This window comes from Meles meles, chromosome 1 (assembly GCF_922984935.1).
Source record: "Meles meles chromosome 1, mMelMel3.1 paternal haplotype, whole genome shotgun sequence".
In the NCBI taxonomy this organism is placed as follows: Eukaryota; Metazoa; Chordata; class Mammalia; order Carnivora; family Mustelidae; genus Meles; species Meles meles.
Window position 1 is genome coordinate 183,886,265 of NC_060066.1, and position 23,917 is coordinate 183,910,181.

General features: G+C 37.7%; 1 protein-coding gene across 1 annotated transcript in view; it reads right to left on the reverse strand.

Moving 5' to 3' along the window:
* Window positions 1-23,917, reverse strand: part of CCDC30 (coiled-coil domain containing 30) — a 100,583-nt gene that overhangs the window by 75,483 nt on the left and 1,183 nt on the right. The window contains exons 2-4 of the mRNA XM_046002431.1: window positions 19,711-19,782; window positions 11,365-11,480; window positions 9,022-9,111 (exon numbers count right to left, since the gene is read on the reverse strand). Coding sequence (XP_045858387.1) covers window positions 9,022-9,111; window positions 11,365-11,480; window positions 19,711-19,782 — 278 coding nt within the window. The remainder of the gene's footprint in view (window positions 1-9,021; window positions 9,112-11,364; window positions 11,481-19,710; window positions 19,783-23,917) is intronic.

Below are 23,917 nucleotides of genomic sequence, written 5' to 3' on the forward strand. Positions count from 1 at the left end.
CCATTTGCGACGACGTGGATGGAACTAGAGCGTATCATGCTTAGTGAAATAAGTCAATCGGAGAAAGACAACTATCATATGATCTCCCTGATATGAGGACATGGAGAAGCAACATGGGGGGGTAGGGGGATAGGAGAAGAATAAATGAAACAAGATGGGATTGGGAGGGAGACAAACCATAAATGACTCTTAATCTCACAAAACAAACTGGGGGTTGCTGGGGGGAGGTGGGATTGGGAGAGGGGGTGCGGGCTATGGACATTGGGGAGGGGAGGCGAACCATAAGAGACTATGGACTCTGAAAAACAACCTGAGGGTTTTGAAGGGTCAGGGGTGGGAGGTTGGGGGAACAGGTGGTGGGTGATGGGGAGGGCACGTTTTGCATGGAGCACTGGGTGTTGTGCAAAAAGAATGAATACTGTTACGCTGAAAAAGAAATAAATAAATAAAAAGGGGAAAAAAAAAAAAAAAAAAAAAAAAAAAAGAAATGGGCAGAGGATATGAACAGACATTTCTGCAAAGAAGACATCCAGATGGCCAACAGACACACGAAAAAGTGCTCCACATCACTCGGCATCAGGGAAATACAAATCAAAACCACAATGAGATATCACCTCACACCAGTCAGAATGGCTAAAATTAACAAGTCAGGAAATGACAGATGCTGGCAAGGATGTGGAGAAAGGGGAACCCTCCTACACTGTTGGTGGGAATGCAAGCTGGTGCAACCACTCTGGAAAACAGCATGGAGGTTCCTCAAAATGTTGAAAATAGAACTACCCTATGACCCAGCAATTGCACTACTGGGTATTTACCCTAAAGATACAAACGTAGTGATCCGAAGGGGCACGTGTACCCGAATGTTTATAGCAGCAATGTCTACAATAGCCAAACTATGGAAAGAACCTAGATGTCCATCAACAGATGAATGGATAAAGAAGATGTGATATATATACACAATGGAATACTATGCAGCCATCAAAAGAAATGAAATCTTGCCATTTGCGACGACGTGGGTGGAACTAGAGGGTATCATGCTTAGTGAAATAAGTCAATCAGAGAAAGACAACTATCATATGATCTCCCTAATATGAGGATATGGAGATGCAACATGGGGGGTTAGGGGGATAGGAGAAGAATAAATGAAACAAGATGGGACTGGGAGGGAGAAAAACCATAAGTGACTCTTAATCGCACAAAACAAACTGGGGGTTGCTGGGGGGAGGTGGGGTTGGGAGAGGGGGCGGGGGGTTATGGACATTGGGAAGGGTATGTGCTATGGTGAGCGCTGTGAAGTGTGTAAACCTGGCGATTCACAGACCTGTACCCCTGGGGATAAAAATACATTATATGTTTATAAAAAATAAGAAAAAAAAGAGATAAGAAAACTTTAGAATTAAAAAAAAAATAGGCAAAGGAGGGGAACGCCTCGGTGGCTCAGTTGGTTAAGCATCTGCCTTCCACTGAGGTTGTGATCCCAGGGTCCTGGGATTGAGTCCTACACTAGGCTCTTTGCTCAGCAGGGAGCCTGCTTGTTCCTCTACCTTCAGCTCCGTCTGCTTGTGACTGCTGTCTCTGTCTCTCTCTCTGACAAAAAAATAAAAAATTCTTTAAAAAAATAGTCAAAGGACATGAATAGGTATTTCTCCAGTGACAACATATGAAAAGTTAATGAGCACATGCAAAGATGTTTAACATCATTAATGATTACATATATGCAACTCAGACCACAATGAGAAACCACTCTGCATCCAATAGGATAGCTAGCACCAAAAAGATAGAAAATAACTAGTGTTGATGGTGATATGGAGAAACTGGAACCCTTGTGTACTGTCAGTGAGAATGTAAAATGGTGCAGTCATTATGGAAAATGGTAAGGTGGTTCTTCAATAAAATGAAAGAGAATTACCATATGATCCAGCAGTTCTACATCTAGGTATATACCCAAAAGAATTGAAAGCAGGGACTTGAACAGATATTTGCATACTCATGTTCATAGCAGTGAACACACAGCCAAAAGGCTGAAGCAAGTCAAGTATCCCTTGAGGGATGAACAGATACACAGAACGTGGACTATACAGTGGAATAATATTCAGCCTTAAATTGGAAGGAAATTCTTATATATGCTGCAATGTGGATGAAACTTGAAGACATTAGCTGATTGAAATGTGAATCAGAAAAAGGCAAATAGTATCTGATTCGCCTTTTATGAGGTACTTCGAGTAGTCAAAATCATAGAGATAGAAAGTAGAATGGTGGTTGCTAGGTCCTGGGAGAAAGGCAGAAGGGGAGTTACTGCTTAATGAATATGCAGTTTAAGTTTTACAAGATGAAGGGAGTTCTGGAGGTGGATGTCAGTAATGGCTGCACAACAATGTGAATGTTTTACTATCACTGAACTGTACACTTAAAAGTAGTTAACATGAGGGGCACCTGGGTGGCTCAGTGGATTGAGCATCTGACTCAATTTCAGCTCAAGTCATGTGATCTCGGGGCTGTGAGACTGAGCCTCATCTTGGGCTCTGCACTCAGTGCAGAGTCTGCTTCTCTTCCTCTCCCTATGCCCCTCCCCCTGCTTGCATTCTCTCTCTCTAAAATATATAAATAAGTCTTAAAAAGAAATAGTTAACATGATAAATTTTCTGTTATGTGCATTTTACCATGGTAAAAAGCTTTTGGGGGGGAAAAAAAGCAAAACAAAGACTTTTGCAGACAAACAAAACCAGAAAGCTTATCACTAGTAGATCTATACTAGAGGAAATGCTGACTCATGTTCTTTAGGCTAAAGAAGTATGGTGCCAGGTAGAAACTTGGGTCTATGCAAAGTAATGATGAGCTCTAGAAATGGTCAGTATGTGGTTAAATGTGAAATATTTGTTTTCTCTTTAAAAGGTAATAGGCTGGGGTGTCTGGGTGGCTCAGTGAGTTAAGCGTCTGCCTTTGGCTCAGGTCATGATCCCAGGGTCCTGGGATAGAGCCCCTCATCGGGTTCCCTGCTCAGCAGGAGGCCTGCTTCTCCCTTTCCCACTCTCCCTGCTTGTGTTCCCTCTCTCGCTGTGTCCCTGTCAAATAAATAAATAACATCTTAAAAAAATAATAAAAGGTAATAGGCTAAAGCAAAAATAATAACAATGTATTATAGGATTTAGAACAAGTGTTTTTCCTTTTTATTAACCATTAATTCAACTTACCTCTCTCCTCTCGCATTTTACCATAAGCATCAAGGTTAAACCATACCTTACATATTTTGTTTGGAAATCACCACAGTTAAACATCCAAGTTCATCACTTAAAGGTTCTATTTTCCACCCAATGGTAAAACGTAACTTAACCACATTCTCTGTTACTTTACAACAAGGATCATCTCTTTCCCAGAGTCAAACAGTATGTTGCTCATTTCTCTCTGAGGCCTCACCAGAAACACCTTTGACGTTCATATTTCTAGCAAGATACTGGCAATATATGTGTTCTCTGAGATGACAGTGGCTTTCCCTGTAGCTCTCACTTCTTTCTGAGCTCCCACCAGAACCACCTTCAAGTTCATATTTATACCAACAGTCCCTTCAAGGCAATTTAGGCTTTTTCTGTCTAGCACCTCAAAATTATTCCAGCCTCTACATATAATACAATTACAAAGCCACTTCTCCAGTTTTAGGTATTTGTTATAGAAGTACCGCACTTTCTGGTACCAGAATGTCTACAAGTTTCCTAGGGTTGCCATCACAAAGTACGACAAATTAGGAGGCTTTAAAAAACAAAAATGTATTCCTCATAGCTCTGGAGTCAGAATTATGAAATCAAGCTGTCAGCAGAGTCAAGTTCCCTTTGAGACACTGGGTAGAATCTTTCCTTGCCTCTTTTAGCTTCTGATGGTGGCTGTCGATCCTTGGCATTTCTTGGCTTGCAGCCCATCACTCCAACCTCTGCCTCTGTAAGCACATGGCACTCCCTGTGCATTTCTATCTTCATACAGCATTTCCTCTTCTTATAGGTACCCCAGTCATGTTGGAGTAGGGCCCATCCTAATGCCCTCATCCTCATTTGGCTACATCTGCAAAGACCCTGTTTCTAGATGAGGTTGTATTCACAGGTACCGGGGTTTAGGATTTCAACACATTTCAGAGGAGGCACAAGTCAGTCTATGACAGAGACTAATAAATAGAATATATAAAGAGCCCGTGCAATAAAAAGACAAATAATGCCATTAAAAATTGGCAAAGGATATAAAAAGACATTTACTAAAGAAGATATACAAATGGCCAATAAGTGTTAAGAAAAGATGCTTAATATCACTTGGGAAATGCAAGTCAAAATTACATTAAGATACTACTCCACACCCACTCGAATGGCTATGATAAGAAAGACAGAATATAACAAATATTGGTGAAGGTGTGGGGAAATTGGAATTCTCATAGTGTGCTCATAGGAATGTTATATGGGGCAGCTGCTTTGGAAAACAGCCTGGCATTTTCAAAAGGTTAAATTTTAACATATGACTTACCAATTCCACTCCTACATACATACCCAAGAGAAATGAAAATATGTCCACACAAAAAATTGTACATGTATGTACATAGCAACATTATTCATAATAGCCATGAAGTGGAAACTACCAAATGTCCATCAACTGGTGAATGGATAAACAAAATGTGTTGTGACCCATGCAATGAAATATTATTTAGCCATAAAAAGAGATAAAGTACTGATTCATGCTATAATATGCTTCAGGCTTGACAGGATTATGCCAAGTGAAAGAAGCCAGATGTGGAAGACCACATACTGCATGATTCCACATGTATTTAATGTACCAGATAGGCAAATTCTTAGAGACAAAAAGCAAATCAGTGGTTGCCAAGAGGCTGGAGGCTAAGGGAATGGAGATCGACTACTAATGGATATGGGGTTTCTTTTGGGGAGATGAAAATATTCTGAAATTAGATAGTCGTAATAATTGTGTAACTTTGTGAATATACTAAAAACCACTGAACAATATACTTTAAAGGGGTGAATTTTATGGTATGTAAGTTATACTTCAATTTTTTCAAAGAATAAATGAAATTACACATAGGTAAGAACTGTGTGCTGAAAATGATAAAACATTGCTGAGATAAAGACTCAAACAGAAAGATATAGATCATGTTGACACATTGGCAGACCCAATATTTTTAAAATATGAATTCTGCTTCAGTTGATCTGCAGATTCAGTGCCATCCCAATCAAAATCCTAGCAGGCATTTTTGTCAAAAATGACAAGTTGATTCTAAAATATATATGGAAGGGGCACCTGGGTAACTCAGTCAGTTAAGCATTTGCCTTCAGCTCAGGTGATGATCACAGGGTCCCCAGGCCTCTCTCTCTCAAATAAATCAATAAAATCTTTTAAAAAATGTATATGAATGCAAAGAACCTAGAACAGTCCAAACATCTTTGAAAGAAAAAGTTGGAAAGATTTTCTTTTTGATTTCAAGACTTACAATAAAACAATAGCATGATATTATCCTACAAACAAATGTGATTAATGGAACAGAAGAGCGTCCAGAAATTGAGCTGAATACAGATTTTTTATAAAGGTGCCAAAGTAATTAAATAATTCTCTTTCCAATAAATCATTCCAGAATAACAGGATATACATTTGGAAATAAATGAACCTCAAACCTCCCCTCACACTATATACAAAAATTATCTCCAATGGATCATAAACCTAAATGTAGAAGCTGAAACTCTAAAACTTTTAGAAGAAAAGAGAGGACAAATATTTTGTGTCCTTGGTATAGACAAAATTTCTTAGATGGCTTATATGTCCTATAATAAAATTTTAAAAGAAAACTTTGATAAATTGGGTTCCATCAAAATTTTAAAACAACTATTCTTCATAAAATACTTTTAAAAATAAAAAGATAAGTCATAGACTGAGAGAAAATATTTAAAGTACATATATCTAATGAAGGACTAGTATGCAACATATATAAAGAATTCTTAAACTTAATATACATATAATTCAGTTAAAAACAAGCAAAATATTTAAATTGAGGTTTCATAAAGGAACATATACTAATGGCTAATGGGCACATCAAAGCATACTCATTGCCATTAGATACTTTCAAAAGTAAAATTAGAACCACAGTGAGGGGTGCTTGAGTGACTCAGCTGGTTATGTGTCCGACTCTTGATTTTGGCTCAGGTTACGATCTCAGGGTCGTGAGACTGAGCCCCACGTCTGGCTCCATGCTCAATGCAGAGTCTTCTTCAGATTCTCTCTCCCTTTCCCTCCCCCTTTGCCCCTCTGCCCATTCACACTCTCTTTCCCTAAAATAAATAAAACTTTAAAAAATGATAAAACCATAGTGAGATACAACTATATGTCCCCTAGAATATCTAGAATTCAAAAGACTGACAATAACAATGTTGATGAAAATGAGAAGCAACTGAAACTTCCATACTATTGTTGGTAGGAATGTAAGAGAGTACTGCTACTTCAGAAAGCAGTCTGGTAGTTTTTTAATAAGGTTAAACATACATTTACTCTATTACTTGATAATTTCACTACTAGGTATTTATCCAAGAATAAAAAAAAAAAACAACAGGTATAAGGATATTAGTGGCAACTTTATTTGTAACCTAAAAACAATTTGAATGTCTATCAACCAGCAGGTGGGTAAACAATTTCGGGTATATCTGAATACAGGGATATTACTAAGCAATATAAAAAAATGAACTACTGACACAGGCAACAACACAGATAAATATCAAAAGCATCATTATAAGTGAAAGAAACTAAACACAAAAAAGCTACTAGATGATTCTACTTATTTGAAATTCTAGAGAGTTCTGATAATAGAAGATGGTGGAGTAAGGACTAGTGGGAGGTGGGGTTAATGGCAAAGGGAGAGGAAAATTTATGGATTAATGAATTGATTGCAGTTATAGTTATAACTTGATTATAGTTATATATAGTTATAACTTGATTACTTGATAGCTTTAATATAGTTATAACTTGATGGCAGGCTGTAGTTAAAGGTATACCCACTTGTCAAAATTCACTGAACTCAACTCTTAAAATATGTATGCTTATATTATATTAAACATTTCAATGATGCAAATTTTATAAAAGAAATGTAATAACTTTTAAACATATGAAAATTCCCAATTTCACTATAAATAGATAAAACTACACTTAGTACCCATTCTCAGCTCACATTTAGTAGACAGTATATTCAGCTGGTGAATTCTTTAAGAAACTGATTTTTACATGCATTGTGGAAGGAGAGGAAAGTGGTATAATTCTTTCTGAGGAGTATCAGATAGTATCTACCTGAATTGTAGATCCATCTACTCTAACCCCACAATCCCATTTCTGTGACTCTATCCTACAGAAATACCTACATATATGGGCAAAAGACCAGAAATAACCCAAGTGTCTATCAAAAGGAGACTGGTTAAATAAGTCATCGTACATCCACAAAATAGAAAGCTAAACTGTTCTAAAGAATGAGGAAGACTTTTTTGTATGATATGGAAGGATCTCTAGGAGCAGTTTAGTAAAAAGAAAAAGAAACCAGGAAAGGAGGAAATCTGAATAAATATTCAAATTTTTTATATTTGAATAAAGAAATACTGGAAGGATAAACAAGAAACTAATTAAAATGGTTACTAAAAATCAACTTGCCTTTTTAAAAAAAGATTTATTTATTTATTTATTTATTTCACACACACACACACACACACACACACACACAGAGAGAAAGAGAGAGTGCACAAGCAAAGGGAGCAGCAGGCAGAGGGAGAGGGAGAAGCAGGCTCCCCTAGGACCAGGAAGCCTGACGCGGGGCTCCATCCCAGGACTCTGGGATCATGACCTGAGCCAAAAGCAGATGCTTAAATGACTAAGCCAAACAGGTGCCCCTCAACTTGCTTTTAATTAGAGCACCCTGAGTTCCTTTTTTTTTTTTAAGATTTATTTTTTTATATTAGAGAGAGAGTGGGAGAGTGTGAGCACGGGAAGATATAGAGGAAGAGGGAGAGGATCTTAAGAAGACCTCCACTGAGCAGGGAACCTGACTCAGGGCTCAATCCCACAACCCTGAGATTATGACCTGAGCATAAATTAAGAGTCAGACACTCAACCGACTCAGCCACCAGGCACTCTGAGCACTACTGAGCTCTTTGGGAATAGTTTTGGTAAAAGTTACTGAAGTCTTGCCTGGAAATTCCTTCTTCCCTCCACTCCTCTCTTCCACCTTCTCTGCTCTTCCTCCCTTCCTTCCTATAAAAACGCACTGCTTCTATGTAAGAGGGTTTTGGAAGACAAGGAAAGATAACAGTCCCTTGGGTCAGAGCCAAGAAATCCTATAGCTATAGTTTCCATGATACCTAAGAGATCTGGGCTATAGGGACCAAGGAGCTACAATAAAAACTAGCTGAGCAACAGGGGATGTCACTCGTCTTAGGTAAGTAAGAGGAACCCACCCCCACCCCCACTCCCCCGCCCAAAGCAGTCTAGCTCCTTGCCCTGAGTGTCTGACACAGCCCTACCTAAAACATACAGGCTCCCACTGCATTCCAGCTTGATGGTGATTGGTTTGCCCACCACTGCAGAGGCTGATCATGCTGAAAAGACCAGAGATTATGTATAGCATCTAAGCCTTTCTGGTTCTTTACCATAGTTTGTTACTTTAAGTGGGACTCCAAATAATCACTCCATCATCATTGATTGATTCTCTAAATCAATTTCATTTTGATGATTAAAAATGCCCAAATTGGTTATATCTTTGTACAATTCCTTTTTTTTCCTTTAAAAAAGAATATAGTCCATTAGATTCTTCATATAAATTTTCCCTGTGGGGAAGATGTGAACAGAAACACATCCTCTGTACAATTTCTTCCTCTACTCTAGTTGGCCAAGCAATAGAAAAAGACAAGCAATAAGAGGAGAGAAGCAAATAATTAGTAAAATCACTCAGTGTACTCTGCAAAAATGCGACTCACCTCATAATTTGAAATCAGAAAGAATAGACTAAAATACCTGTTCTCGCTGTTCAGCACCCACACTTTTCCCAGGGGAGTGGTTTCCATTCTCTTGAGATTCACGAATCTCTCCTTTAAGTCTTTCAACCTTAAATACAAAAGTATTTTAAATATGAGAGGATGGGGTATGGGAGGTGATTTGCTTTGTTTTTAAAAGATATAAATACATTCTTCATGAAAAAATTTCAAACAATATATAGGTATATAGAGTTAAAAGTGAAATTTTCCCTCACATAACCTTACCCCACAATCCCATTTCCCTTTCCAGAAGTATAACACTGTTTGGGATACACCCTTCTTAAATTTTATCATGTATGTGTGTGTATGTATTACATATATAAGTATATGTTGGTATTAAATACGTGAATGTAAAAAGACGAAGACAACTTGAACAGTTGTTGTCTACTCATTCTTTTTATGAGTGCATTTAAAAAATAATGATAAAATATACACAATACAAAACTTACCATGTTGACCATTTTCAAGTGCACAGTTCAATATTATTAAGTACATTCTAATTATTATGTACCATCACCATCACGGATCTCCAAAATTCTTTTCATCATGCAAAACTGAAACTCTATGCCCATTAAACAAGAATTCCCTATTCTGCCCTTCTCTGCATCCCAGTCCCTGGAAACCATCATTCTATTTTCTGTCTCTATGATTTTGGCTATCCTTGGTACCTCATAAAAGGGGAATCATATACTATTTGTCCTTTTCTGTCACATTTCAATTAGCATAACATCTTCAAGTTTCAGCCATGTTGCAGCATAGGTCAGAATTTCCTTCCTATTTAAAGCTGATTAAAAAAAAAAAAAAAAGGGGCGCCTGGGTGGCTCAGTGGGTTAAGCCGCTGCCTTCCGCTCAGGTCATGATCTCAGGGTCCTGGGATCGAGTCCCACGTCGGGCTCTCTGCTTGGCGGGGAGCCTGCTTCCCTCTCTCTCTCTCTCTGCCTGCCTCTCTGCCTACTTGTGATCTCTCTCTCTCGCTGTCAAATAAATAAATAAATAAATAAATAAAATCTTTAAAAAAAAAAAAGCTGAATACAATTCCATTGTATAGTCCACATTCTGTGTATCTATTCATCCCTCAAAGGCTTCAACCTTTGGGCTCTTGTGGATAACACTGCTATGAACACGAGTGTGCAAATATCTGTTCAAGTCTCTACCTTCAATTCTTTGGGTATATACCCAAAAGCAGAATTGCTTGATCATATGGTGATTCCACATTTACTTTTTAGGGAAAGTGCCATGCTGGTTCCTACAGTGACTACAGCATCATTTTTCATTCTCAACAAGGCACAAGGGTTCCAATTTCTCCAGATTACCATCAATACTTGTTATTTTCTGTTGCTTTGATAAGAGCCAATCTAATGGGTGTTTATTCATTCTTGCAACAAAATTACTTGAGCACTTATTATCGTGTGATACACAGGTGTTGTGTGAGATGCTAGAGATATGATTGTAAAATGAATATAAACTAAAATTGAAGACACATATACCCAGAACTTGGAAGTACATATTAAAAATCAAATATTACTAAAAAGAAATGGTTCACAAATGTGACACAACTCAAACTTAAATCTATATTAAAAAGAAAAGATCTAAAAAAAAAAAAGAAAGAAAAGATCTTAGGGGTGCCTGGGTGGCTCAGTGGGTTAAAGCCTCCGCCTTCGGCTTGGGTCATGATCCCAGGGTGTGGGATGGAGCCCCACATTCGGCTCTCTGCTTGGAGGGGAGCCTGCTTCCCCCTCTTTCTCTGCCTGCCTCTCTGACTACTTATGCTCTCTGTCTGTCAAATAAATAAATAAAATCTTTTAAATAAATTTAAAAAAGAAAAGATCTTAAAAGAAAAAAAAAGATCCTAAATTAACACAATAGCAAAACATTACTATTTAGCACAGGTAGTTAAAATGTATAAACATAAATACTGATAGACTGTAAATGGAAAAAAAAATACTGATGGACTGTATCAAGGTCAGGGAATGGCATCTATCTGGGATGCTCTAGCCACCAGGATTGGTCATCACTAATGATATATATGTAGTGCTTTAGCTGCTGATTGTTATTTTATATGCATTTAAATACATTTTAGGGGCACCTGGGTGGCTCAGGGGGTTAAAGCCTCTGCCTTCGGCTCAGGTCATGATCCCAGCATCCTGGAATCGAGCCCTGCATCAGGCTCTCTGCTTGGCAGGGAACCAGTTTCTTTCTCTCTCTCTGCCTCCCTCTCTGCCTACTTGTGATCTCTCTCTGTCAAATAAATAAATAAAATCTTTTAAATACATATATACATACATACATACATTCTAAAAACAAATTACATTAAACAACTTACCACTTCTCCAAGCACTTTTTTTTCTGAGTCAAGTGATCGAACCCGATTTCTTAAAGCCAGAATTTCCTTATCCAGTCTCTGATTATGTTCCCTTGCTTTCTGTAGGTCAACCGAATCTAAAACAGAGAACAGGATACAGTTGGCTCAATTGGATCAAAGTTTTGATTTGAGGGACTAACTTTAAAAACCAAGGAAGTGCTGTTTCCTGCCTTCTCATCAGTCCTTCCATGGCTCTACATATGTGACTCTCTCCAAGGGAGAGCTGCTACTCTCAAGTCCAGCCCTAGAATATTCTGCCAACCTATTGAAACAGAATTTTTTTCTCACACCAAACTAATGAGCTGGATTTTTTGAGAATAGGATTTCCAGCAATAGAGGCTTTTTGAGTTAAAGCAGTGGAACCTACCTTTTAAGATTTATACAAACGAGAAAATTATCTTCCCATCTTGCTTGTGATCCTGTCTGTCTTACACACCACATATAGTGCTAGACATATTTTCTACTCAGCAACAGTAGCGCCCCACAGATGACGAGTGCTGAGCCACGAGCACTGAATGGACAGATTTTCCTAGCTAAATCAAGTTCATGCACCAAAGGCATCTTTCTGTCTGCCCCACAGACCATAAAATGGTAGTCCTCTCTGAGCTTAGCACTTCAAGGTAAGACCTGCTCTTTCCAGTGCTTACCAGTTTCGATATTGCAAACTTGCTACCTGAGACTTTCCTGAATCTGTAGCTGTTTCTTTTGAGCTACTTCTGCTCACACTTCTCTTATTTTTCTTCTGCTGCTTTCAAGTCTCCTTTGTTTTCCTTCATCACCTGTTCTGTATCAATTATCCCTTGTGTTTTTCTTTCCTCCTTTTCTTCTTTTTTCCCCTTCCTATTTTTTCCCCCTTGGTATGTAATTTTTTCATTTGAAAAGTGCTGAAAACACACCAAAAAGAAAAAAAATAATTCATAATCCCACCCTGTATGTGTGAGTGGATGTGTATATATAATGAGAGAGACAGAGACAGTTTTTTGCCTGCGCAATTTTTAAAGATTTAAACAATGCTACATAATCTGTCTGCAACTTTACCACTTGTGAATATGTCATAGATGTCTTTACAGGAAAATCCTTATAAAGTCACTTTTCATTTCTCATTTGGAACTATTTTTAGATTAGTTTTTTAATTTATTTTTTTAATTTTTTAATTAACATATAATGTATTATTAGCCCCAGGGGTACAGGTCTGTGAATCGCCAGGCTTACACACTTCACAGCACTTACCACAGCACATACCCTCCCCAATGTCCATAACCCAACCACCCTCGCCTACCCACCTCCCTCCGACAACCCTCAGTTTGTTTTATGAGATTAAGAGTCCCTTATGGTTTCTCTTATTCTTAGATTAGTTTTACTGGTCCTTGCTCTTCCTATAAATGGAATCTTAATATATGTATTTTTTGTGTCAGGCTTCTTTTGCTCAATATATATTTTGGGGATGCCATCTGTCATATCGATCATTTATTCCTCTCTGCTCTTTAGTCCCTCTCATTCATATACCACTTATTAATATATCGGTCTTCATCAGGTCTCTCATTTTGTTCTGCACAGTGCGGCACTGTCCCAATGTGCCATACTGGGTGTCACTTTTCCCTACTGAAGAAGATTCAGGTGTTTTGCCGGTGCTTTACTCTTACAAACAATTCTAACATCATTATCCTTGTTTACCAATCTTCGGGCATTTATGACATTATTTCCAAAAAAATAAATCCCCAGAAATGGGACCGCTGGATTGCAGGATATGTGCATTTAGGAAATTTGATAGATATTGCCAAATTACTCTTTATTTATTTTTAAATGATTTTTTAAAAAGATTTTATCTATTCATTTGAGAGAGAGCAAGAGACAGAGAGAGCACAAGCAGAGGGAGAGGTAGTTTGACTTCTTCTTTACCAATTTGGATGCCTTTAATTTCTTTTTGTTGTCTGATTGCTGAGGCTAGGACTTCTAATACTATGTTGAATAGCAGTGGTGATAATGGACATCCCTGCCGTGTTCCTGACCTTAATGGAAAAGCTTTCAGTTTTTCTCCATTGAGAATGATATTTGCGGTGGGTTTTTCATAGATGGCTTTGATAATATTGAGGTATGTGCCCTCTATCCCTACACTTTGAAGAGTTTTGATCAGGAAGGGATGCTGTACTTTGTCAAATGCTTTTTCAGCATCTATTGAGAGTATCATATGGTTCTTGTTCTTTCTTTTATTAATGTGTTCTATCACATTGATTGATTTGCGGATGTTGAACCAACCCTGCAGCCCTGGAATAAATCCCACTTGATCGTGGTGAATAATCCTTTTAATGTACTGTTGAATCCTATTGGCTAGTATTTTGGCGAGAATTTTTGCGTCTGTGTTCATCAAGGATATTGGTCTGTAGTTCTCTTTTTTGGTGGGATCCTTGTCTGGTTTTGGGATCAAGGTGATGCTGGCCTCATAGAATGAGTTTGGAAGTTTTCCTTCCATTTCTATTTTTTGGAACAGTTTCAGGAGAATAGGAATGAGTTCTTCTTTAAATGTTTGGTAGAATTCCCCTGGGAAGCCATCTGGCCCTGGGCTTTTGTTTGTTTGGAGATTTTTGATGACTGTTTCAATCTCCTTACTGGTTATGGGCCTGTTCAGGTTTTCTATTTCTTCCTGGTTCAGTTGTGGTAGTTTATATGTCTCTAGGAATGCATCCATTTCTTCCAGATTGTGGGAGAGGGAAAAGCAGATTCCCCACTGGACAAGGAGCCCGATGCGGGGCTCGACCCCAGGATCCTGAGATCATGACCTGAGCCAAAGGCTGATGCTTAACTGACAGAGCCACCCAGGCGCCCCCCATGCAATTACTCTTTAAAAAGATTGTAGAAAGTTACATTTTGTGCAATGACACTGCCCATTTCTCCACACTGAATGTTACCAGAATTTCAATTTTCATAAATCTTAAAAATGCATTTGAATAATGGCTCATTGTAAATATTGATTTATTTATTTTAGCGAAAGAGAGAGTGAGAGGGGCCAGAGAGAGAGGGAGAGAGAAACTCAAGCAGACTCTACAGTACGTGCGGAGCCTAACGCAGGGCTTAGTCTCACAACCCTGAGATCAGTCAGGCCTGAGGCGAAACCAAGAGTCAAACAACTAATTCTACCACCCTGGTACCCTAATAATGACTTGTTTTGAATGCAATATTGTTTTGCTGATCACAATATGAATACAGGCTTTTTGCTAAAAAGAAAAAAGTATACAGTTATGTTCAAAGTGAATATTCTCATCTAACCCTTACTCATTACCCTGACCCAAAATATTATGATTAATATTTAATAAATATTCTTCAAAATATTTTATATGCATAGTCTTCAGACAAGGGTTGTACTACACATATGTAGTAACTCCTAAATCATGGCCTCTCACGTATAAGAACGTAGCTCCAGAGAAGAGTTCTAGAGAATTGTTAAGTATTATCCATTTAGTGGCTGGGAAGACAAGGGGCAGGGAGGAGCTTGGCCAGCTGGTGTAGGTGACAGACAGCTGAAAGACTCAGGCCAGCAGCTATTTACAACGGATACAAAATTATTCCAGTGTCTTCACAACTTTGTTGCCATACATTAATGTGTACCACCTCATAGCAGTCCTGTGAACATACACACACAGACACACACACCCAAAAAATAAAAATCAGAATAGCATTATACCACATATACAACTTGCTTTTTTCACTTGCTAATATATCACAGATATCTATTCACATCTGTGCAACTAGATTTATGTCCTTATTAATAGATACACAGTCACTTAGTTAGCCAATCCATTGTTGATAAATACAACTTATTTTGTTACCCCAAAAGTTACTTCTTACTCGTTGTCCTTCTACAAGTTCTTCTATAGTTATCAGTGCTAATGTAATATCTTTGTTTGGTTTTGATATCAAGATAATGTTGACCTCTTAAAAGTTTGGAAATATTCTGGCTTCTTCAATTTTCTGGAAGAGTTTATATGAAATTGGTACTATTCTTTTTTTTAATATTTTATTTATTTATTTGACAGAGACAGAGAGATCATAAGTAGGCACAGAGGCAGGTAGAGAGAAAGGGGGAAGCAGGCTCCCCGCTGAGCAGAGAGCCCAGGGTGGGGCTCTATCCCAGGACCCTGAGATCATGACCTGAGCTGAAGGCAGAGGCTTAACCCACTGAGCCACCCAAGTGCCCGGTACTATTAATTCTTAAAATTTTTTTTTTAGAATTTACTAGTGAAGACATCTGAGCCTAGAATTTTCTTCATGGGAGGATTTTTAACTACAAATTCATTTCCTTGGGCAGATTTCTTCTTGAGTGAAGTTTAGTAGTTTGTCTTTGAATAAATGTGTTCATGTCATACAGGTCATCAAATATAGTGGCATAAAGTTGTTCAAAATATTCCCTTGTTATCTTTCTGGTCTGTAGAAATGTTCTGTCATTTCTTGTATTGGTGATTTGCTGTCTTCTCTCTTTTTTTCATGATCAAATTAGAAGTTTACCAGTGTTATTGATCCTTCCAAAGAACCACTCTTGGTTCTACAATATACTCTCCTGTGGTTCTGTCTTTAATTTTTTTGATGTCAACACTTATTTTTATTTTTATTATTTTTTAAGATTTTATTTATTTATTTGACAGAGAGAGAGATCACAAGTAGGCAGAGAGGCAGGCAGAGAGAGAGGAGGAAGCAGGCTCGCTGCTGAGCAGGGAGCCTAATGTGAGGCTGGATCCCAGAACCCTGGGATCATGACCTGAGCCGAAGGCAGAGGCTTTAACCCACTGAGCCACCCAGGCGCCCCACACTTATTTTTTTTTTTTTAAAGATTTTATTTTTTTATTTGACAGACAGAGATTACAAGTAGGCAGAGAGGCAGGCAGAGAGAGAGGAAGGGAAGCAGGCTCCCTGCCAAGCAGAGAGCCCGATGTGGGGCTCGATCCCAGGACTCTGGGATCATGACCGGAGCCGAAGGCAGAGGCTTTAACCCACTGAGCCACCCAGGCGCCCCACACTTATTTTTAATACCACTTTCATTTCACTTGTTTTGGCTGGGTTTTTAAGGTGAAAGGTTGGATCACTTTGAGTCCTCTCTCAATTTCTGGTATAAGCATTAAATGGTACAAATTCTCATCCAAGCACAGATTTAGTTACTTCCCCCAAATATTGATATGTTTTTTTTTCATTTTCATCCAAGTTAATTCATGGAATATATTTTCTAACATCTCTTGTAATTTTTTCTCTGAAGGCATGGCAGTTTAGAACTATCTTGTTTGGGGACGCCTGGATGGCTCAGTCAGTTAAGCGGCTGCCTTCGGCTCAGGTCATGATCCCAATGTCCTGGGATGGAGTCCCACATCAGGCTCCTTGCTTGGCAGGGAGCCTGCTTCCCCCCTGCCTCTGCCTGCCACTCTGCCTGCCCGTGCACACGCTCTCTCTCTCTCTCTCACAAATAAATAAAAATAAAATCCTTTAAAAAATTTAGAAATATCTTGTTTGGCTTCCAAATGTTTGGGGATTGTCTAAATATATTTCTGTTATTGATTTTTAGTTTAAATCTATTATGGTCAGAGAACACAATTTGTGTGGCTTCAGTTCCTCCACAGAAAGTTGTTTTATGGCTCAGTACAGCCTCTCCTTGTCAATGTTCCATGCATACTTGAAAAGAACCTGTGATTTGGTGGAGTTTTCTATAATTATCAATTTGGTCATGTTGGTTGGTACTATTCTTAAGTCTTTATCCTTACTGATTTTGTTTCCTTGTTTTATTAGTTGCTAAGAAAGCAGTATTCATGTTATAAGTATTCATAAAGTAAGAAAAGAAGGGTTACCAATCCTGATCACCAATTACAATGTGTGGGGTTTTTTTCTCCCCACACATCCAGGCAATTCTTGGACACCAGCCAGGTATCCTATAATTCAACTCAATTCTGACACTATCTAACTCAAGACAGCATCAGATTCCATAGGTAAGGGCTCAGTCCCACAAGAATGCCTACCATTTTAAATGCCAGTGACAAACCCGTCTTGTTACCTGTGCTTCTGACAGACTGGTTATAAATCAGAAGTTGCCATGACCCCCACCTTAATTTGATTAAGTTGTTAATTAATTCTGTGAGTGGTTCACAGAATTTACAGAAACATTTTACTCACTAGATTACCAGTTTATTATAAAAGGATGTAACTCAAGAATAGCCAGATGGGAGAGAGGTATGGGGCAAGGTATAAGTAAAAGGGTGAGGAGTTTCCATATCCTCTCTGTGCATACCACTCTTCCAAATCTCCATGTGGTCACCAACCCAGAAGCTCTCCAGACTCTGTCCTTTGGGGTTTTTATAAAGGCTTCATTCATAGGCGTGAGTGACGAAATCACTGCCCATTGGTGACTGAACTCAATCTCTAGCTACTGTCCCCTTCCAGCCTCTGGTAACCAAGAGGTTTTCCAACAGTCCCCATTAACATAACAAAAGACACTTTTTATCATTCCCATCCCAGGAAATTTCGAGGGCTTTAGGAGTGTGGTGGCAGAAACAGGGCCAACAATGACAGATGAATAGATAAAGAAGATGTCGTGTACAAACACACACACACACACACACACACACACACTGGAATATTACCCAGCCATCGAAAAAATAAAATCTTGCCATTTGCAATGATGTGGATGGAACTAGAAGGTATTATGCTAAGTGAAATAAGCCAATCAGAGAAAGACAATTATCATATGCTCTCACTGGTATATGGAATTTAAGAAACAAAATAGACTATCATAGGGGAAGAGAGGAAAAAATAGAACAACACGAGACTAGAGAGGGAGACAAACAGTAAGAGACTCTTAATCATAGGAAACAAACTGAGGGTTGTTGGAGGGGAGGGGAGTTGGGGGATGGGATTACTGGGTGATGGACATTAAAGAGGGCATGTGAAAAGAAGAAGCTAAAATGTGGGAGATGGAGCTGGATTTGTATGTGAGGAATTAGGAAGATGGATTTCTTCTACTTAGTGGCCTCTATTTTCTCTGTAAAATGAAAAGATTAATCATCTGTGGAAAAAGGGTTATTAGGATGGGAGAAGATGGGTATTGCCCCCTTCCCTACCCTCAGTCCCTGGCATACACTAATCTTTCAACTATTTCTATAGTTTTATCTTTTCCAGAATGTCCATTCTGGAATCATACTGTATGTAACCTTTTCAGATTGGCTTCTCTCACTCTGCAATGGAGATTTAAATTTCCTCCAAAGCTTTTTATGACTTGTTGGCTCATTTCCTTTTATTGCTAAATAAAATTTCATTGTATGGATAAAAAAAAAAAAAAAAAAGAGGGCATGTGAGGTAATGAGCACTAGGTATTATATAAGACTGATGAATCACAGACCTGTACCTCTGAAACCAATAAAACATTATGTGTTAATTAATTGAATTAAAATAAAAATTTTTTAAAAAGAGGAACAAAGACCAAATATATATTTCTTATTATAAAGCACTGGGTAAACCTAGTTTTAGAATTATTTAAAGTGGGTAATATGCTATGGATGCCAGGAAACAAACTGAGGGTTTCAGAGGGAGAGGGGAGGGGGATGGGTGAGCCAGGTGATGGGTATTAAGGAGGGCACACATTGCGGTGAGCACTAGGTGTTATACTCAAACAACAAATCATGGAACACTATATCAAAAACTAATGAAGTACTGTATGGTAACTAACATAACATAATAAATTAATTAATTAAATGGGTGACATGTTTTTAATTATTTTTGTAGTTGCTACCATTGTAACACTCAAATTTCATTGTATTATTTATAGCTGGTAGTGTTTTTACATAGTCAAACTAGGGTCAGATTAACTAATTCATCATGGATTCGAAGCCTCTTGGCTTCCAGGTAAACAAGTATGTGTGAGGTATTGTTGAATTCATCATAAGGTGTCTTGATCTCAGTGGTAAAATATGTACTATTGACTGCAGGTTTTGGAGTCAGGTATCTATGGGTTCAAATACCAGCTCTACATTACTTAATTCATTAATACTTAATGTAGCTATTGGATAACTCACTTAACCTTGCCATAACTCAGCTTCTTTGTCTATGAAATGGAAATAATACTCACTACTTGGAACTATTGTGAGGATTAGAGTTCATATATACAAGGCATCTGTTACTCAGTAAGCAGTAAGTGGTAGTAGTAGTTATAGTAGTAGAAATAAGTAATAACAGTGGCAATAGGCTTTATTATTATTATTAGAGAAGATATTATGTTAAAACATGTACATTTATGCTATTAATGTATATTAAATATATCTGCTAACATGCACGGCTCACCTTTTTCTTTCAGCTTTGTCAAATTTTCTTTCAGTTTCTCAATTTCTAGCTGAGCCTTCTGAAGTGCAGAATCTAAAGAAACAAGAAAATATTTCTGTAAGGAGCAAACGGTTAGTGTAATGATCACATTTAAAATGATTCTCTTTTTTTGGAACACTCCCTTTCTGCTGATTGTCCTTTGAGTTTCTACATAAATGTCATCTCCAGGAAACTTTTCCAGACTCGTCCTCTTAGTGCTCCTACTGCACCCTATCATTATTCCTGATTATGTGATCTCGTCATATTACTGTTTCCTTAATTAGAGTCCATGTTGAAGAGCTTGGACCACTACAATCAATAGGAGCAACTCAACATTTTAAGCATAGTACTATCAGTTTTAAGTACACTCAGAAACACTTTTTTTTTTTAGATTTTATTTATTTATTTGACAGACAGAGATCACAAGTAGGCAGAGAGGCAGACAGAGAGAGAGAGGGGAAAGAAGGCTCCCTGCTGAGCAGAGAGCCTGATGCGGAGCTTGATTCCAGGACCCTGGGATCATGACTTGAGCCGAAGGCAAAGGTTTTAACCCACTGAGCCACCCAGGCGCCCCAACACTCAGAAATACTTAAAATTAATTCTTGCAATTAGTAATACTTAGAATTTTACCAGTAGTGCTCAGCATCCAACTCTTGATTTTGGCACAGGTCATGATCTCAGGGTCATGAGATCAAGCCCCACATCGGGTTCTGCATTCAGCAAGGAGTCTACTTGATATTCTCTCTCTTCCTCTCCCTCTGCCCCTCCCCTGCCCCATACATATATAAATATATAAATATTTATATATATAAATATAAAATAATATAATAATATAAATATAAATAATATAATATAAATATAAAATAAATCTTTTTTTAAAAAAGAATTTTATCAGAGCACCTGGGTGGCTCAGTGGGTTAAAGCCTCTGCCTTCGGCATGGGTCATGATCCCAGGGTCCTGGGATCGAGCCCCATATCAGGCTCTCCGCTCTGCAGGGAACCTGCTTCCTCCTCTCTCTCTGCCTGCCTGCCTCTCTGCCTTCTTGTGATCTCTGTCAAATGAATAAATAAAATCTTTAAAAAAAAAAAAAAAGAATGTTATCAGTAGTTGCTAGAAATATCAAGACAAAAAAATTTCAGGAAATACCTTTTGATACTATGTAAGAATTATGTGAAGATGGCAGAATGGTACAGGGCAAGAACATGGGACACTGGAGTCAATTGGATTTGGGTTCTTTAATCTAGGTTTTATCACTTTGCCTCCTGGGATCTAGTCATTACCCGTGATATGTTTAGTGGGTTTCCTATGTCGGGATGAAGAACCTCCCGGAAATAAAAGACTAACATGAACCTTATAAGAGATCATTCCTATCACAAAGTAAATACATCGGCACAATTGTGCATGTTTTGTTATTATTCCTAAAGCACTCAATTCTTTGGAGTAAATCACAGTCTAATCTACCAGATTCAGCTAAAATTGTATTTCTGACCATAACAATACTGTACCTGCCATTGCTGTCAACAGCACCAGCTATTAGTCTCAGATATATTAACATTATAATAAATCTTTGAAGTAAATATTAGCATCCCCATTTTATAGATAAGGAAAAGTTCAGAAAAGTCAGAAACTTGCTCAGTGTCACACAACTAGTAAATGGTAAAGCTGGGACCTGCACTCAGGTCTATTTGAGTACACTGTGCCAGAGATGTGAGAATAGTGCTATTTTACTAAAACTATGGCTTTGTGATGTGTTCATCTATGGAAGGAGAGGGAGTAGAATGATAGCTGGTGGAAGAGTGTTCCAGAAAGAGGGAAAACATAAGTGGAGGGGAGAGGGTAAGAGAGAACATTGAGTGCTCTGGGAACATGTAGTCTAATATTGCTTGGGCCTACAGTGCAAAGGATTATGCGAAATGTGGGATATGAAGCTGGATAGATAGGCAAGGGCCAAACCAGAAAGGCCTTGGAGAGTTCAGAATTTATTTTACAGAATAAATTTTTTATGGAAGCTTAAATTACCAAGGAAAGTAATTGAGAAGTTCCCCAAACATTTGATTAGATTTTCACTTAAAAAAAAAACAAAAACAGAAGAAACAAACTATTTTTACAATAAAACATACAGCCAAATATATCATATACCAAACTCAGATATATCAGAAACCACCAACTACATTAACTCATGTTGCCAAGTTACTTCTCCTGCCATGTTTATGCAGATATTTGAAAATCATAGCTCTCTATCATGACTCTTAAACTAGTAATATTTCTAAAACTGTGTTGACTGTAAGTTTCTGAGAACTCTCCATTGTTTGACAGTTTTACTTTTTTTTAAAAAAATATTTTATTTATTTGACAGAGAGAAATCACAACTAGGCAGAGAGGCAGGCAGAGAGAGAGAGGAGGAAGCAGGCTCCCTGCGGAGCAGAGAGCCCAATGCGGGGCTCGATCCCAGGACCCTGGGATCATGACCTGAGTCGAAGGCAGAGTCTGCCTCTCTGCCTACTTGTGATCTCTCTCTTTCCGTCAAATAAACAAATAAAATCTTTAAAAAAAAAAAAGAGGAATTTGCTATCTTAAAATATTGATGTGATCTGTGATCATAGAATATCCAAGTATTTTTTCATGTATATAAGTAAAGTTTTATGATTTTCCTGACAAAATCTTACACTCTTGTTGTTAACATTTATTCCTAGGTATTTCATATTTTTGGATGCTATTAAGCTATCTTTTTAAAAAGGATTTAATTTTCTATCTATTGCCAGTAGTTAAAAGTATAATTATTTTATATACTGACCAACACTTAACATTGTTGCTAAAATTTCCTATTCATTTACATATTTATTTATAAAATAAATACATAATAAATAAATATTTTTAATTTACTTTTGCTCTTTATTTTTATTCATTTATTTTTTTAAGTAGGCTCCACACCGAATGGGACTTAAACTCACAACCCTGAGAGCAAGAGTCATGTGCTCCACTGACTGACCCAAACAGGCACCCCTCTTATTCATTCTAATAACTTTTTTGAAGATTTAAAATATTTTCTACCTATACAATGATATTATCTGAGAATAATGATACTTTTGTTTCTTCCTTTTCAGTCCTTATTCCTTTTAGTTCTTTTTCTTGCCTTATATTGGCTAGGCTCTTTACTATTATCTTGAAGTCAGTATTATTAGTAGTATTATCTAGCTTTATCATCTTGTTATTAATATTGTAGACAGTATTTAGTGATTCACTATTATGTAGGATGTTTGCTGAAGGTTTTGTTTCAAATGGTAGTGTTTATTTATTATTTATTATTTACCCTCTTATTCCTAGTTTGCTAAGAGCTTTTATTAGGAACCAGTGGTGAATATTATAAACTGATTTTTTTGTAGCCATTGATTATGAAATAATTTAGAACTTGAATCTGTTAATGAGAGAATTTCATTTAAACTTTATTCTAAAATAAATTATTGATAAAGGGAAGATTTAAATATAAACAATGAAACCATAAAAGCACAATAAAACACTATAGAGATGAACACTTTCAAAAACCTTGTAGTGATATAGAAAAGGCTTTTATACATGAAAACCCAGAAGCCCTACAGAATAAATCTGTTAAACCCAACTTGATAAATATTAGCATTTCTGTATGGCAACTCCCCCCAACATAACATTTATAACCAACAGAAGGCTCATATCCATAATATATAAAGAATTTTTTTTTAAGATTTTATTTATTTATTTGACAGACAGAGATCACAAGTAGGCAGAGAGAGAAGGGGAAGCAGGCTCCCTGCCGAGCAGAGAGCCTGATGCGGGGCTCGATCCCAGGACCCGGGACCATGACCCGAGCTGAAGGCAGAGGCCCCAACCCACCGAGCCACCCTGGCGCCCCTATATAAAGAATTTTAAAAGTTTTTTTTGTTTTGTTTTTTTTTTACTAAGTAATGTCTATGCCCAATGTGGGGCTCGAGCTCATGATCCTGAGATTAAGAGTCACATGCTCTACAGACTGAGCCAGCCAGGTGCTCCAGGAGTATATAAAGAATTTTTACAAATTAATAAAAGATACAACCCAATAGAAAAACGTACAGGAGACTTAAGCAGGTACTTCACAAAATAGTGTATCCAAATGAGCAACGACAAGAGTAACAAGAAATGATGACAGGGTTTTTAGCTTCATCAGCCATCAGGGAA